Source organism: Phycodurus eques, chromosome 13 (assembly GCF_024500275.1).
Source record: "Phycodurus eques isolate BA_2022a chromosome 13, UOR_Pequ_1.1, whole genome shotgun sequence".
NCBI lineage: Eukaryota > Metazoa > Chordata > Actinopteri > Syngnathiformes > Syngnathidae > Phycodurus > Phycodurus eques.
In genome coordinates this window covers 13,597,773-13,615,217 of record NC_084537.1, presented here as the reverse complement: position 1 = coordinate 13,615,217, position 17,445 = coordinate 13,597,773, and the positions used below count along the sequence as shown (strand labels likewise).

Here is a 17,445-nt window from a genome sequence, read left to right as displayed (position 1 = left end):
TGCCCGAGCTTGCTGCAGTGTGCCGGGGCTCAGCACCTGCTCACACGGCCGCTGTATGGCCGCCTGTGTGAGCGTCAATGCTAACAGGGAGACCATTCACACCCCTTTCCCTCAACGCTTGTTCACCCGCCGCTATCATTTCTCTCTATCGCTCTCAGCCCGTCCCTTGCGACAGATTGCAATCTGACTTAATTACTCTCTCCTACGGCCACTCTGCTGTGCTGCCCATTCGTTTACCCTTGTTAATTTGGTCTCTAACCTTTTGTTTTCACCTTTCAACTCAGAACAGAAACAGAAACAACAGCAGCGGATGAATCGAATTGGTTTTGGCCTCAGTGATGCAGCTACAAACAATAAATGACCATACAGCTACTAAGTCATTTCAGTAACAGCTTAAAGGGCAGCAATGAGTGAGCATGTCACTTACTATGGAGGCATTGGGTGAGAAGGTTTAGGCTAATTTACATGGCAAGGCACTGGACAAAGGATTTCCCCCCACGTTGTATAGTGTATCATTTTCTCAGGATTACAATGGAAGTTAGTTGCATGTCCCAAATTATATTAACAATGTATTACAATGTATTCATTGTATCTCACAACAAAACTTTTTCGTGTACATGTTTGTATTTTCAATGCGTATCTGGCATGACATGATTGTCATTTCTAATCAAGTGACTTCATGGCCTCGAAATAATCAAATCTGACCTTTACTATTGTTACCAGGGAGCCCTCAGCAAACACTCGTTCACACACCATGAATACACTCTGGGGACCCTAACAGCAATAGCCCCCACTATGATCACGACCTGTGATCTAAATAATCCGAATTTCTGTCAAGCTTTGCGCCGGAATCCTTGCACTGCAGCGTTAAGCAAGAAAGTACAGTATTGCGTGAAACATTGCATTACACTCAGAGCTACGCAACATGTTAAAGAATCATTAACGATGCAGCATTGCACAACATGCAAATCTAAATAGAAAAGAAAAAAAAAAAAAAGCAGACACAAAGAGCAGTTTAGACCTCGCCAAGTGGATCTCTAGTGGCGAATCCAGAGGGACATAATGCAGCAACGGTGTCGCGCATGAAGAATGTACGGTACAGGTCTGCTCGTGCCATCCGCACGGCGCGTTTGCGTTTGCGTTCGCGCCGCTCATTCGCTCCACTTGGCACACTCACCGCACCAGATGGGTCAGGTGGAGCAGGTGCCACTCGCCCACTCGCCCTCGCTTCTTTTGGGTTCTGTGGAGAAAAGGTGCATGGGTGGCAAGGCTATCCGGAGCCTCGATTCAAAAAAGGAATGAAAAACAGCTCATCAGCCGCACCTCACCTGTCTCTTCCCTCTTCTGTTGCTGCGCCTCGGCGGAGCATCACCGTGTACCCAAACTAGCGACTCCAAAACGCCCAGTTGAGTTTCTTTTTTCTTTCTTTTTTTGTTTTTGTTTTTTAAATCCTCCCCCAAGAGAAAGCAATCAAATTTGGATGTCCTCCCCCACCCCCTTGTAGTCCGTTGTTTTTATTCCCCAACTCCAAGTGTTGAGTTATCTGTTAGGAGACCGAGCTGCCACAGTCGTCTGCACTTGCTCGCTCGCAGCTGGCAGCTAAATGTAATCTTCCTTTTTTAATTTACAGTGGCGAGGTGAAATGTCCAATGCAGAGCAGGCACGGTGACAACCCAAGCCCATAATTTACGTACACTCTCTCTCCCCCTCCAACCCTACCGAACACACACATATACACACACACGCACACACAGTCCTGCAGTGGATCAATGGAAGGACCATATCCAGTCTCTCTCTCTCTCTCTCTCTCTCTCTCTCTCTCTCTCTCTCTCTCTCTCTCTCTCTCTCTCTCTTGATTTTGAATTCGTCCGTGTGATAATGTGATTACTTTGGACTATGTTCCTTTAAAAAAATGTGTCTGGTCTTACGTTATACTACTAATTTTATTTTTCAGGTAGATTTGAAGACAAAATAACCGTTATTATTTAATATAATATAATATAATATAATATAATATAATTCATTCATTGTCCGTACCGTTTATCCTCACTAGGGCTATAATATAATATAATATAATATAATATAATATAATATAATATAATATGATATAATTGTGTGGGGTTCAAATCCCGGCCCCGCTCCTCGTGCCTGCGTGGGTTTCCTCCGGGTACTCCGGTTTCCTCCCACACCCGCCCCCCCCCCCCCCCCAATAAAAACACAAAAAAAAAAACATGTTATGTTAATTGTCGACTGTAAATTGCCCATAGGTGTGAATGTGAGTGCGAATGGTTGTTTGTTTCTAAGTGCCCTGCGAGGATTAAGTGCCTAGTGAGGATTAAGCGGTGTAGAAAATGGATGGATGAACGTTGGTGTTCAATTGTTCACAAAGGCGTTGCAATAAAGTTATATTCCAGAGTGTACTCAATGTTGACGTCACTTCCGGATTTAATGACAGTGCTCGAGAAAAAAAAACATCTCGTAGACATTTATTTAATCTTAATAGCTACCCAAAAAAAAAAAACCCACACACACACAAAAAACACCGGTATACTTGAGTAAAATCATCCATGTCAAGGCACAAAGGGGACTGTCGAAGTGTTGTGCTGCCTGTGTGTACAAATAGGAGCACAGGAGCCTTTTTGCCAACGTACCGTGAATTGGTAAGTAGCTCGCTCGGATGCTAACAGGTTAGCACTTTAATGCTAACTGTGTCTGGCTAGTTGCCTTTCTATCGATAGTTCTTTTGTATTTATTTTTTTAAGGCAGTGTCTCGGTATTAACAATGCACAATGGTATTCACGTCCATACGTCATGCGCATACTTCTGTTTGGTGCGGATGTCGATGAAAAGAAAGCTATGTGCCAGCAAAGGCTAGCGTTAGAGGTTATCATCCTATATGATTCATTAGCATATGAGACAGGCTGTCGCCTCTTGAGTTCATGTTCTATTCGGGCTGGCGTCACAGATATCATCAGTGATAAACACATCGAGGCCCACTAATCACGTTTGAAATGTTCCCGATTTGATTTCGACCTTCACACACGACTAAATGTTGTGTATTGTGTACCCAAGTATGTTGGGTGTACTGTTAAAGTTAATCAACATTTGTATACGCCTCACTTTTAAACTTAAATGAGTGAAATCAAATAACTTGGATGCAACATGGCAAGCTTCCTGTTTTTTTTTTTTTGAATTTGGTAACTGTGTGTGTGTGTTTTAAACCAAGTCTCATATTGTATGAATTCGTCTCTAGTTTTGTTGTTGTTGTAGTTGTAATATTTAGCAATAGCCAAATTGCTGTAAATATGTGATGTTTTATTTTTTGGTTCATTTTAAAGGTCCATCAGGCTCAGTGACAACAGCATAAGACCCTGGCACCATTGTGTGCCAGTCCATTCCGAGACCCAGGGACTTTAGAATTCAGGTAAAATCATAGAGCACACCTGTTAAACGTAAAGCCCGAGGGCCTAGATCCGCCCCGCAGCATCATTTTATGTGGCCCATTAAAGCAAATAGTCTTTGTAGTTTCTTCCAATATGGATTTGTTAATGTCTTTTTGGCATAAAATCTATACTGAATTTAAAAATTTTCTTCATCTTATTTGTTTTTTTAAATGTTTGCTTTCATCAAATAAATTCGGCAATGGTTGTATATTGAAATATTATCTGGACACTATTTTCCATGACTTGTGATTCTATTTGTTGTTAAAAATATACATAAAAATAATCAAATGCAGGTACAATTGTGTAACTATAATAATATGATGAGGTGATGATACATTTACATTCCGGTTTTCATAGTCCCTCTGATGAAAACCATGACTACAGTATTGACCGAGACAAAAATTAGTTTGACATCCACATATAGAGGAATATTTGCAGTGCGTTCTTCTGGTAAAGGAAACCGTGGCTATTTGCAGGGGATTGGGACAGAGCCAAAAGTGTGGGTAATTGACACGCCCAGCAAAAATATGTATTTAATGGCCTAAAACAGTAGTTTAAACTGACAACATTAATCCAATTTCAATCTCATTTTACAACATTACCATTAAAAATAAACCCCTTACAGATTATTTGATTTAAAAAAAAAAAAAGCAATAGAAGTGAGCATGCACACTGAACGCACATTTGCTTTATTTGCGTTACATTTAATGTTACATCCACATTGATCCTCTTCAGCGGTTCGTTAGCGCGTTTTACTTCCGTTCCAAAGACTGAGTGATGTGAGCGGCCACAGCCAGCACAGCAAATCAGCCCGACTGGACATTTCTACTTATGCCCACTTCACTATGAAAATATCAGATATTCCCAGTATTTTGGATTTTATGGATGAGCGTTTTCCACTCCCTAGGCACTGGCTGGTTCCTTTTCTTTCTCTCTTCCTTAAATTACTCCCCTTTCCTGCCCCGCCCAACAAAGCGCTTTGAGCTACCACGGCAGGAAGTTGGAAGTCCCGTCCCCCATCATTCTTGACGCTGATTGGCTGTCGGGACTTCAATTTGTGGCTTCTAGTTCAACATTCCTAATGCCAAACTGCATTAACTTTATATGTAATCACATCACGTGAATGATCCAATTCACATACGTGTTGAATGCAGTATTAATCTCACCTCAATAATAACTTCCCTCGTGCCAGTTACTACTTTCTTATTAGCCAGGGCTTCGTTTCCATCTTGAGGCATCTTAAAGTGTTAAAGAAAGAACACAAAATACATGAAAAGCTGAGGATCGCCTCCACAGAAGAAAAAAAAAGTGAATAGGGGAATTTGTAAATTGAGAACCTTAAATAGGTGTGGGTTCACTATAATCGGTAAATTTGTAGGGAGAGATTATAGCATCCTCATTATGAATTTTAATTTAATGCACTTTGTGCTCTAATTATCCTGTTTTTGTTTGGTCTAGCAGAAGATGAATGGTCTGTCCATACGAGAGCTATGCTGCCTTTTCTGCTGCCCTCCGTGCCCCAGCCGCATTGCAGCCAAATTAGCTTTCCTGCCACCGGAGCCCACATACATCCTTCTTCCCGACCCAGATCCTGCATCTGGAGCTGGAACAGCATCTGGGTCCAGCACCGGGGGCACCGTCCCTTCTCTGGGTGCTCCTGGGCTACGTTCCCGGTTGAGTGCAGGTAGTGGTGGTGACAGAGGAGGCGGTGGGGGCACCAGTGGCGGAGGAGGTGGAAGTTCCGGGGCTGGGGCTGGATGTGAGAGCAGGTGGAAGCTGCATCTCACGGAGAGAGCAGAGTTTCAGTATTCTCAGAGAGAGCTGGATGTAACTGATGTGTTCATGACCAGATCCAGCCGAGGGAACAAGGTTGGGTGCATGTACATACGCTGTGCCCCTAATGCCAGGTGAGTTGTCGTATATATATATATATATATATATATATATATATATGCCCAACCTTCACAAAACACTTTAATGCTGTCATATGATCCTGTTCAGTCATTTTGTCTAGTATTATATGCAGAATTATATGGTGCAGAAGGTGTATCCTTGCCTAATTTTTCCCCTTTTGCCTCTCAGGTTCACCGTGTTGTTCTCACACGGCAACGCAGTCGACCTCGGTCAGATGAGCAGCTTCTACATTGGCTTGGGCACGCGCATCAACTGCAACATATTCTCTTACGATTACTCAGGCTACGGGGTTAGCACCGGCAAGCCGTCGGAGAAGAACCTTTATGCTGACATTGATGCCGCCTGGCATGCCTTGCGGTCTCGGTAAGATGGCCGTGGCTATCCATTATTATCAGTGTAGGATTTACTTTTAATAGCCCAAAAACACAGAAATTGTTTTGAGCCACATTGTCTCTTGATGGTAGTTACTCGCCTTGTCATGGTTATAGTCTGTTACTGACTCTGTCCATTGTCAAAATGAGGTACTACGAGGAACAATTTGTTGTAGCTGGTCAGTTGGAATTTCAAGTGGGCTGCACTGATCCACTATGGGTGACGTAAAGCACTGCTGCTTGCTAATTGGTCGATGATCAGATTGATCATGATCGCCCAGAAATAAAAAAAAAAAACAGCACTCATGCTAATGTTAGCTTACCTTCTCTATTCAAGCTCTGGAAACTGCTTTGGTGTCCTTGGAACATACCAACATAATCATTCGCTACTGTACAGAGTAACTTTTTTGGTTGGCTCAGTGGTACTCAAATGTGTTTTCTCATCATACTATTCTATTTCTGACTATAAACAAACCAAATGGAAACAAAATAGAGTGGAACCTGAAAGGTTGAATTCTGGTTGCTCTCCAATTAGTTTTTAATTTGGAAACTTTTCCCTTTCAGGGTCAATCTGTTGTATGATACAACAGACCCTGAAGGGTATAACTCATATCATAAAACTGTTTTTAACTGTCGAGGCAACTTGAAATTCGCTTGTCGGACGGAAGCCTTGCATCTCCAAAACCATCACTTTTCAGGAAACCAAAATGAACGGCATGTTTGTTGAGCCATTAGCATCAGATCCTCAAAGAGACCAGGCCATTTTTAACATTTCAAATTGGTCAATAATTAGTTAAATTAACAGACTCGTGAAGGGACTGACCAATGGTATCGATTTGTGAAAAAGTATGAAATTGACAAAATTTGGACGTAGGTTTCTGCCCTACTGTGACATATAATATAATGTAATCATACAAATGTAAAAAAAAAAAAAAAAAGTTGACCAATGTTAATGATTAAACTTACAAACAGTAAAACAGTCTCAACTTGAATGTTTAATGTGAAGATCCTTTGTGCTGTAGAGCCTCCTGCATCTTTTTAAAGTTCCTAATTTTCACACAAGCGTAAAAAGAAATTAACAAGTGTTCATAGCGGAACATTAACACAAAACAGTGAAGATGCGCAGCTTTAAAATTTTAGTTTAAGGACAACATTCTCTACGTGCTTGTTTCTCTCCAAGCATTCTTCTAATACCAAAACAAGCTAAGGTATGCTGACGTCTTCTGTAACATTATGCATGAGGGCTGGCCAAACAAACCTTTGTGCAGTTTTAAAGGCATCGTTTTCCCCCCAATAGTTTTGGTTGAATTCCTAATTGGACGACTATTTGACTTTAAAGGTATTACTCTTTATGCATATAAACTAAACTGCCAGTTTTCATGAGATACATTCATCAAATCCTGCAATCTGTCTCAGGTACGGCATCAGCCCTGAGAACATCATCCTGTACGGACAGAGCATCGGCACGGTGCCCACAGTGGACTTGGCGTCACGATTTGAGTGTGCTGCCGTTGTTCTTCACTCTCCTCTCACCTCCGGCATGAGAGTGGCCTTCCCCGACACAAAGAAAACCTATTGCTTCGATGCCTTCCCCAAGTAAGCCTTCACCGCATTTAATGGCCTCCACTACTCCTGTTACCAATCTGACTGAACAGTTAGCTTGTTAGATAGTGGAACAAAATGAAAAACTGTGTTTCCCTTAAATTTCTCCTCCCTCTAATACAAAACAGGATTGGCTTTAATGGAATTCATAGCTGAGTGCATTCAGTGGGTACGGAAAGTATTCAGACCCCCTTAACATTTTCTCTTTGTTATATTGCAGCCATTTGCTAAAATCCATCCATCCATTTTCTGAGCTGCTTCTCCTCACTAGGGTCGAAGGTGCGCTGGAGCCTATCCCAGCAATCATTGGGCAGGAGGCGGGGTACACCCTGAACTGGTCGCCAGCCAATCGCAGGGCACATACAAACAAACAAACAACCATTCACACTCAGTCACACCTACGGGCAATTTAGTGTTGTCAATTAACCTACCATGCATGTTTTTGGGATGTGGGAGGAAACCGGACTGCCCGGAGAAAACCCACGCAAGCACGGGGAGAACATGCAAACTCCACACAAATCATTGAAATTGATTTTTTTCCTCATGGTGCACAGATCCGCCTCACAGTTCTAACGACCGGGGTTCAAATCGCGGCCCCGCTTGTGTGGAGTTTGCATGTTCTCCTCGTGGCTGTGTGGGTTTTCTCAAAAACATGCAGGGTCGGTTAATTAAAGACTCTAAATTGCCCGTAGGTGTGAATGTGAGTGTGAATGGTTGTTTGTTTCTATGTGCCCTGCTATTGGCTGGCGACAAGTTCAGGGTGTGCCTCGCTTCTTGCTGGGATAGGCTCCAGCACGCCCGCCCTAGTGAGGATAAGCGGTACGGAAGATGAATGAATAATGTATACACAGCACCCCGTATTGACAGAATAAAAATGGAATTGTTGAAATTTTTGCATATTTATTAAAAAAGAAAAACTGAAATATCACACAACCATAAGTATGCAGACCCTTTACTGTGACACTCATGTATTTCACTCTGGCACTGTCCATTTCTTCTGATCATCCTTGAGATGGTTCTACGCCTTCATTGGAGTTCAGCTGTGTTTGATGATACTGATTGGACTTGATTAGGAAAGCCACACAACTGTCTATATAAGAACTTATAGCTCACAGTGCATGTCAGAGCAAATGAGAATCATGAGGTAAAAGGAACTGCCTGAAGAGCTCAGACACAGAATTGTGGCAAGGCACAGATCTGGCCACGGTTACAAAATAAATATCTGCTGCACTTAATGTTCCTAAGAGCACAGTAGCCTCCAGAATCATTAAATGGAAGACGTTTGGGACGACCAGAACCCTTCCTAGAGCTGGCCGTCCAGCCAAACTGAGCAATCGGGGGAGAAGAGCCTTGGTGAGAGAGGTAAAGAAGTACCCACAGATCACTGCATCTACTCAGTGCAAGACACAACACCTGAAGGACTCCAAGATGGTGGGAAGTAGGATTCTCTGGTCTGATGAGAACTTTTTGGCCTTTATTCTAAGTGGTATGTGTAGAGAAAACCAGGCACTGCTCATCACCTGTCCAATACAGTCCCAACAGTGAACCATGGTGGTGGCAGCATCATGCTGTGTGGGTGTTTTTCAGCTGCTGGGACAGGACGACTGGTTGCAATCGAAGAGAGATGAATGCGGCCAAGTACAGGGATATCCTGGACGAAAACCTTCTCCAGAGTGCTCAGGACCTCAGACTGAGCCGAATGTTCACCTTAAAAAAAGACAATGACCCAAAGCACACAGCTAAAATAACAAAGAAGTGGCTTCAGAACAACTCTTAGACTGTTCTTGAATGGCCCAGCCAGAGCCCTGACTTAAACCCAATTGAGCATCTCTGTAGAGACCTGAAAATGGCTGTCCACCAACGTTCACCAGAAAACCTGACAGAACTGGAGAGGATCAGCAAGGAGGAATTGCAGAGGATCCCCAAAGCCAGGTGTGAAAAACTTGTTGCATCATTCCTAAAAAGCCTCATGGCTGTATTAGCTCAAAAGGGTGCTTCTACTAAATACTGAGCAAAAGGTCTGAATACTTATGGCTGTGTGATATTTCAGTTTTTCTTTTTTTAATAAATCTGTAAAAATTTCAACAATTACGTTTTTTTCTGTCAATATGGGGTGCTGTGTGTACATCAATGAGGAAAATAAATTAACGTAAATGATTTTAGCAAATAGCTGCAATATAACAAAGAGTGAAAATTTTAAGGGGGTCTGAATACTTTCCGTACCCACTGTATATTAATTAAGAATGCACTGTGTGGTATATTGCGTAGCATGGTGTCCTGTGGTTAGCAGTTCTGCCTCACGGTCTGGAGGTCCCAGGTTTGAATCTGAGCTCAGGTCCTCCTGTATTGAGTCCGCCTCACTGTTCAGAGGTTGTGTGTTAAAATCCTGGGTATAACCTTTATGTGTGGAGTTTGCATGTTCTCACTGTGCTTTTGAGTTTTTTTTTTTTTTTTGTGTACTCTAGCTCCTCTCAAATTCTAAAAAACATTCATGTTAGGTTCTTTAAGACTCTACATTGTCTATAGGTCTGAATGTCACCTTATCGTGGTGGAGGGGTTTGTGTGTCCCAATGATCCTAGGAGCAAAGTTGTCTGGGGCTTCACGCCCCTTGTAGGGTCAACCATGGAAAACAGGTCCGAGGTGAGGAACCAGACATAGCACGGCTCCCAAAACCCCTATGAAGAATACATTAAATGGATCAAGTTTTCCCTTGCCGGGACGCGGCTCACTGGGGCCTCCCTCTGGAGCCAGGCCTGGAGGTGGGGCACGAAGGCGAGCGCCTGGTGGCCGGCCCTGCACCCATTGGGCCCGGCCTGGCACAGCCCGAAAGGGTAACGTTGGTCCCCCTTCCCATGAGGTCACCCCCTGTGGGAGAAGCCATAGGGGTCGGGTGCAGTGCGAGCTGGGCGGTGGCCGAAGGCAGGGACCTTGGCGATCCGATCCCCGGCTACAGAAACTGGCTCTAGGGACGTGGAATGTCACTTTTCTGGCAGCGAAGGAGCCCGAGCTGGTGTGGTGAGGTTGAGAAGTTCAGACTAGATATAGTCGGGCTCGCCTCCACACATGGCTTGGGCTCTGGTACCAGTCCTCTTAAGAGGGGTTGGACTCTTTTCCACTCTGGAGTTGCCCACGGTGAAAGGCGCCGATCAGGTGTGGGTATACTTCGCGTGGACATCGGGGGAGAGTGGCTCTGGATTGGCAGACTGGGGTGGTGGTCCCCCTTTTTAAGAAGGGGGACCGGAGGGTGTGTGCCAACTACAGGGGGATCACACTCCTCAGCCTCCCTAGTAAGGTCTATTCAGGGGTGCTGGAGAGGAGGGTCCGTCGGGAAGTTGAATCTCAGATTCCGGAGGAGCAGTGTGGTCCTGGCCTTGGAACAGTGGACCAGCTCTTCACCCTCGGCAGGGTCCTCGAGGGTGCATGGGAGTTCGCCCAACCAGTCTACATCTGTTTTGTGGACTTGTATAAGGCGTTCGACCGTGTCCCTCGTGGTCCATGTACTGTTTTGTCCGTATTGTCCCCCTGATACGGGCTTTTCGGTCCATGTACTGTTTTGTCCGCATTGCCGGCAGTAAGTCACTCGTTTCCGGTGAGGGTTGGAGTCCGCCAAGAACTGCCCTTTGTCACCGATTCTGTTCATAACTTTTATGGACAGAATTTCTAGGCGCAGCCGAGGCGTAGAGGGGGTCCGGTTTGGTGGCTTCAGTATTGCATCGCTGCTTTTTGAAGATGATGTGGTTCTGTTGGCTTCATCAGTCCTTGATCTCCAACTCTCACTGCAGCGGTTCACAACTGAGTATGAAGCGGCTGGAATGAGAATCAGCACCTCTAAATCTGAGACCATGGTGCTGAGTCGGAAAAGGGTGGAGTGCCCTCTCCAGGTCGGGGATGAGATCCTTCCCCAAGTGGAGGAGTTCAAATATCTTGGGGTCTTGTTCATGAGTGAGGTAAGAATGGAACGGGAGATCGACAGGCAGATCGGTGCAGCGTCTGCAGTGATGCGGACTTTGTATCGGTCTGTTGTGGTGACGAAGGAGCTAAGCCAAAAGGCGAAGCTCTCTATTTACCGGTCGATCTACGTTCCTACCCTCACCTATGGTCACGAGCTGTGGGTCGTGACCGAAAGAACAAGATCCCGGATACAAGTGGCCGAAATGTGTTTCCTCCGCAGAGTGTCTGGGCTCTCCCTTAGAGATAGGGTGAGAAGTTTGGTCATCCGGGAGGGGCTCAGAGTAGATTGAGAAGAGCCAGATGAGGTGGCTCGGGCATCTGTTTAGGATTCCTCCCGGACGCCTCCCTGGCGAGGTGTTCCGGGCACGTCCCACCGGGAGGAGACCCCGGGGACGACCCAGTATATGCTGGAGAGACTACATCTCTCGGCTTGCCTGGGAACGCTTCGGGATCCCCTCAGAAGAGCTAGAGGAAGTGGCTGGGAACAGGGAAGTCTGGGCTTCCCTGCTGAGGCTGCTGCCGCCGCGACCCGACCTCTGATCAGCGGAAGACGATGGATGGATGGATGGTTTGAATGTGAGTGTGAATGCTTGTTTCTCTAAGTGTGCCCTGCAATTCACTTGCTAGCAGTGTACCCCACTTTCCGTGAACCTAATGAGGACAAGTTCTGTTAAAAATGTATGGTATGGATGGATGTGGCTGGTTTTCATCTGGGCTGAGTGTAGTCTTAATCTTAATCTTTTCCCCCTGAGTGGGTTCTCTATGAGTACTTGAGCTTCCTCCAACCCTGTGATTTCATTGACTAGTGATCAGTCCGGAGAGTACCCCGCCTCTCTCCTTCAGTCAACTATGACAGAGAGGAGATGAAAAAGATGAAATGATATGAATAGAGAACATTTTCTTGCCAGGTGGCAATTTTATAACGCTGTGCCAATGTCAAATGGCAGGCCACGGTCAAGGGAATGATATCCTGACAAAAAGTGCACAGCCTAAGCTGTCAAAAGCTGATGGCCTAATGGCTGGCCGAATGATACCTGAAACAAAAAAGTAAGTAAAAGACTATGTCGGGGGCACTGCTGCAAATTAAGCACTTTTCATATGCAGCAGCGCCCACATTTTAAAAGTAAAAAATCGCAGACAATCAGGCTCATTTAATCGTTGCAGCCAAAATCGCGATCATGATTAGAATTCGATTAATTGTGCAGCCCTAGTGTAAAATACAAATGTCACCAGGCGGCACAAAAAAAGATATGTTCAGTTCCCTCTGTACTTGCTGTTTTTAATTAGATGTTCGTGAGCTAATGCTTTTCATTCAAATATTTACTGCATTTATGACTAGACTTTATACCGATTTTATCGGGCTGATCGGCTATTGACCAGCTCTGCAAAAGAGATTTACTCCGCGTCGCCATCATGCACAGTATATTTCAATCCAAAAGGTAGTTTAGGCGGCACGGTGGACGACTGGTTAGAGCGTCAGGCGGGGCCGGGGATTGAACCCGGGTCCTCAGAACTGTGAGGCTGACGCTCTAACCAGTCGGCCGCCTGTGTAGTTATCTATTCACAAAAAAAGAAAATAGCATCTTATCGTGGGCTTTTAAATTTGACTGTAACATTTAAGGTTGGACCTCCAAGTAGGGTATTTCTGAATTCCCAGCTGTGTGGAATGCGGCATATGTTTTTCCTAAATAAGTCATGGCCAGAATTAACTCAAGTCAACCTTAATTGCTTCTTCCCCTCCTCCAGCATTGAAAAGGTGTCAAAGATCCCATCTCCAGTGCTCATCATCCACGGTACGGAGGATGAGGTCATCGACTTCTCCCACGGCCTTGCCCTGTTCGAGCGCTGTCCGAAGGCCGTGGAGCCCCTCTGGGTGGAGGGCGCCGGGCACAACGACATTGAGCTTTACAGTCAGTACCTTGAGCGGCTACGGCGCTTCATCAACCAGGACCTGGCTGCACAGCACGCCTGAGGATTGGAACAACAGCCTCTCTGCCTCCGCGCGCATGTGTGTGAGTGAGAGATGAGAAAAGTGTGGCTCAGACATACACTATCTGTGTGTCTTTTATACGTCACGTTACTTTTTAAAACAATTGCATTAAAATAACTCTTTAAGATTTGAGCATTTTTAAAAAGTCATTGCGTGTATTTATCTTTAGTGTGTTTGTAATGTGGCGAAGTTCAGTTGAGCTTCGCACCTCAAAATGAATACAATTAATTAAAAGCTCTTCTTAAAAAAAAACTAACAAAAAAAAAAAAGTAACAACTTTTTGTTTTCCAAAAAGGCACACAGATGTCATTTAAAAGTGAATGAATGATTGTGGTCCTGGATGTAAAATCTTGAGTTAATGTTCATATCATGGACCTGTGTGTGCGTGCGTGTGCGTGCGCGCGTGTGTGAGAGGCAGCTTTGGGGGAGAGAAAAAAATGAAGGACATCCTTTTGACTTGGCTAGTGGCAAGTGGGGGGGAAACGTTTGTGATTTATCAAGTTTTTTTGTCTTATTTGTGTGTGTATGAAGAATACCTCCACAGTTTGACCAGCTCTTTTTAGTGGACAACATGACACTGGTCAGACCTGTTTATCTGTCAGTGGACATGCAACTGACTGCCAGATAGTAACTCACCACTTCGCACCCTCCAAAAACTGGCAATTTCTTTCCTGTTTCCTGCCGTAGCTTTTGCCTTTTTACTCTTAGCTGCTCCTCCTGACAGGGATTGTCATTTGTCCCCGTGTTGCTTTTATCCCACATGCAAGTGAGCTGCCTGGAATGTATGTGAGGTTCCATTCCCTGTGGAGGACTACTCCATACATGTGAATGTTTTAGCAATACTCAAATATGCTCTAAACAGTCAAAAGGGGAGAAGTCTTTAAGTGGAAGTAAAGGTACAGTAGAGCTGTGCCCTCATGGGAGCCACTAGAGGTGAAGCTTGTATCATTTAGTGCAAAGGTGAATAACACTTTCGCTCATCGTCCTCCATGTTTGTGTCCCGATGGAAGGAATCGCAACAGTTCAGTTGTTGGGGCTATAGAGCTCTGGACTACAGTGGAACCTCCAAAGTCGAACATGATCTGTTCCTTGAGTTCCAAGTTGGTCGAATTTTAAAATTGCTGTACAGTATTCCCGCACATTCCGATTCACAGGCCAAACCACTGTCTAATATAAAAGTATTTCTTTGGCACCATCTTGTGGCATCTTGGTGCAAAGAAACTATGTTAAAGTGGGTTGAGGAGGTTCAAACTCATTTTTGTCGCGGGCCATATTGTAGTTACGGTTTCCCTCAGAGGGGCATGATGCTGTGAAACCATAAAAATCTTTAATCACCATCATATTTACACACAAAATTTATGAACTAGTTTTGGAATCAGAAATCAAGGGTATTTGGTTTTTCAACTATTGTTCATGTTTGGTAAAGCAAAAATGCTTGCTGTATCTCAACATTATCATTTATGATATATGACTTTGAAATTTTGGCGCAGATTTGAACAAGAATCATGGAAGTTGACACATGATTCGCCTTCGCGGGCCACAAAAATTCAAGTGGCGGGCCGGATCTGGCTCCTCCTTGAGTTTGACACCTGTGTTGTAGAGCTTTGCTGCCATATTTTGGTATCTTGGTGTCATGGAACTCCGTGTATGTGGAAGTCAGTTGAGGAGTTTCTTAGTGCTTTGCCTGCATCTTTAGGCAGTTTTAACTTTTTTAGAGAGAGTGAGGATCACTCCAGATTTCCGCCGATCACAGCAGGACTCGATCGCTATCCCCCGCCACTGTAATGTCAAATGGATACATTTTAGTGAATTTAAAAAGTCTACACAGCTCTGTTCAAATGCTAGGTTTTTGTAATTTAAGAAAATGAGAAAATCATTTCAAAACTTTTTCCACCATTGTGAGCTGTAACCTGTTCAACTCAACTGAGGGAAAAAAAAAATAAAAATAAAAAAAAAAATATATATATATATACATATATATATATATATATATATATATATATATATATCTTTTTGGGAGGGCAACTAAAAATAAACAACTGTAATAATGTGGTTGCACAAGTGTGCACGCCCTCTTATAAGTGGGTATGCGGCTCTGTTCAGAATTTACCAATCACATCCGAACTCTCGTTCGATAGGAGGCAACACACACCTGCCACAATTTAAAGTACCTCTGGTTAACCACAAATAAAGTTCAGATGCTTAGTATGCTTTTCCTGATGCTGTGGAAGATCTCTGCGAACCACGGCTTGAGCTGTCAACAAAAATGTCAGGAGAAGCCTACTTGAACAACTGACATTTTGGAGGTTAATCAGAGGCACTAAATGGTAGCAACTGTGTGCTAACTCCTATCTAACATAAATTCAAATGTGATTGATTAATTGTGAACCCAGCCACATCCCCCGTTATAAACGCTTGTAACTGAGGATATGCGCATTTGTACAACCAGTTTATTGTTACACCCCCTCTTGAATTTTTTATTTTTTTTTCAATTGTACAGGTTATAGGTCTGATTAACGGTGGAAAAAGTTTTGAAATGAATAAGCTTGGTTTCTTTTTACATCACAAAACCTGGCATTTGAACTTGGGTGTGTCGACATTTTATATCCACTGTAGTTCTAAGTTAAAACTATCGCCACTATAAACTAACTGTACGTGCAACATTTTAACATAACTGTCTTAAGTACAAAAAGAAGTTAACCACTGTATAATGCAACAAAAATAAAGTAAAACTACTCACCCTGACTGACAAGCGTGAGGTCACAGTTGGTCATTATACTTTTCAGTCTTTGCAATCGCTGGTCCCACAAAAAAAAAAAAAAAAAAAAAAACACCACGTGATGAATTGAGGTTTGACGCATATTTCCCCTGCCCTCCCAAATTTTTGGTTGTGCTTCAAATGAACTTTGGGGGTTCCACCGTGTTGCTGTCTGGCCCTCCCAGCATCATTTTCAGATGTTTGCCAACCTGAGTGGCTCTCACATAGAGGGGCCCACTACTTTCTGTCTGACCCAACCATGCATTACCTTCTCACTCGAGTGTGGTGCGCCGGTTCCACCACACACACACACACACACACACACACACACACATATATATCTTTGCACATCAATACTCATGTACTGTACTAAAACAGTATACACACATTTATGATATATCTATCAGATCAAGCATGAAACAAGCAGGTCTTAAGTTCAGCACTATTGTAAGAAGGGTATAAAATGTAAAAGTTTGTGTGTCGTTAATGTTTTCAGTAGGCCAGGTGTCTGGCTTCCTGTTATAGAAAAAACCCGTAGGACCAGTTGGTACACCTGAACGAGTTCATGGCATGGATCACGTGAGACAGAGCTCTGGGTTTTTTTTTTTGTTTTTTTTTTTTTCCCTCTTCTTTTTCTTCTCTCTTCCCTCCTTTGGGTATTGGTTACAGCGCTGTTGGGATGCCTCATCCTTGTCAGCGTTTGCTTCGTGTGTGTGCTATTGAAATCAATGGAGATCTGTTACCACCTTAAACCAGGGATCTGCCACGTGTTCATAAGCTGTCAACTTTTTTGTCAGCATTAGAAGTTTAGAGGCTTCCTTTACCCCCCGCGGACAAGTAGTTTTTTCAGGGATTCATCTCGCATGGGTTTTTGGGTGTAAACTTAACCGTTTTTATGCACCACTATGGTTGATGTTTCTTGTTTCCTGGGCCCTTCACATTTATTGAAAGGGGATTGGGGGCTTGAACAGTGAAAACTGTATGCATGTCTATTGTGTTATGCTGAGCAAGTGATGGGGTGTTATGTTCTCTACTATGTATTCTATATGAGGGCAAAGCTGAACCAATGGCATTGGACCTGTGAAGCGCTTTAAAAGACAAAAAGAACAGGACATTTATTCGATTCTTTTTTATTATTATTATTTTTTTAAAATCGCTGATACAAACTAATGTATGTTACGTTTTTTCCTGGGGGTCAAGCGGGTAGGTGGGTGGGGGGTTTACTTGAACAATACTAGTGGACTGTTTATACTGTATGGTTACTGTACTTACCTATTCTATTCTTTGTATTATGATTTGTAATTTTATGTTGCTTTTTTGAACTGAGACTATGATGTAATGGAATTAATACATGGGACTGAATCTTGACCTTTTTATGGATAACAAAATAAAAGATGTCTTCTGTACAAAATGGA

The 17,445-nt window shown here is 43.6% G+C and overlaps 2 protein-coding genes across 2 annotated transcripts in view; one reads left to right on the top strand and one right to left on the bottom strand.

Annotated features, from left to right (window-relative positions):
* The window catches only part of LOC133411732 (semaphorin-6B-like), a 49,940-nt gene extending 48,209 nt beyond the window's left edge, over positions 1-1,731 (bottom strand). Inside the window, exons 1-2 of the mRNA XM_061694395.1 lie at positions 1,329-1,731; positions 1,178-1,240 (exon numbers count right to left, since the gene is read on the bottom strand). The gene's annotated coding sequence lies outside the window, so the exon portion shown is untranslated. The remainder of the gene's footprint in view (positions 1-1,177; positions 1,241-1,328) is intronic.
* A 729-nt stretch (positions 1,732-2,460) lies between these two features.
* LOC133411527 (alpha/beta hydrolase domain-containing protein 17A-like) lies at positions 2,461-16,131 on the top strand. The gene is made up of 6 exons (XM_061694033.1): positions 2,461-2,660; positions 3,339-3,424; positions 4,905-5,350; positions 5,526-5,720; positions 7,145-7,324; positions 13,029-16,131. The coding sequence occupies exons 3-6, from the start codon at positions 4,908-4,910 to the stop codon at positions 13,252-13,254; spliced, it is 1,044 nt and encodes a 347-aa protein (XP_061550017.1). The 5' UTR covers positions 2,461-2,660; positions 3,339-3,424; positions 4,905-4,907; the 3' UTR covers positions 13,255-16,131.
* The last annotated feature ends 1,314 nt before the right edge of the window (positions 16,132-17,445 follow it).

Bases quoted from the DNA above. Each gene is read 5' to 3' on its own strand.
- LOC133411527 (XM_061694033.1), top strand. From the start codon at position 4,908: ATGAATGGTCTGTCCATACGAGAGCTATGCTGCCTTTTCTGCTGCCCT. The intron at 5,351-5,525 runs GTGAGTTGTCGT...TTTGCCTCTCAG, and splicing joins CGCTGTGCCCCTAATGCCAG to GTTCACCGTGTTGTTCTCAC. The intron at 5,721-7,144 runs GTAAGATGGCCG...AATCTGTCTCAG, and splicing joins TGGCATGCCTTGCGGTCTCG to GTACGGCATCAGCCCTGAGA.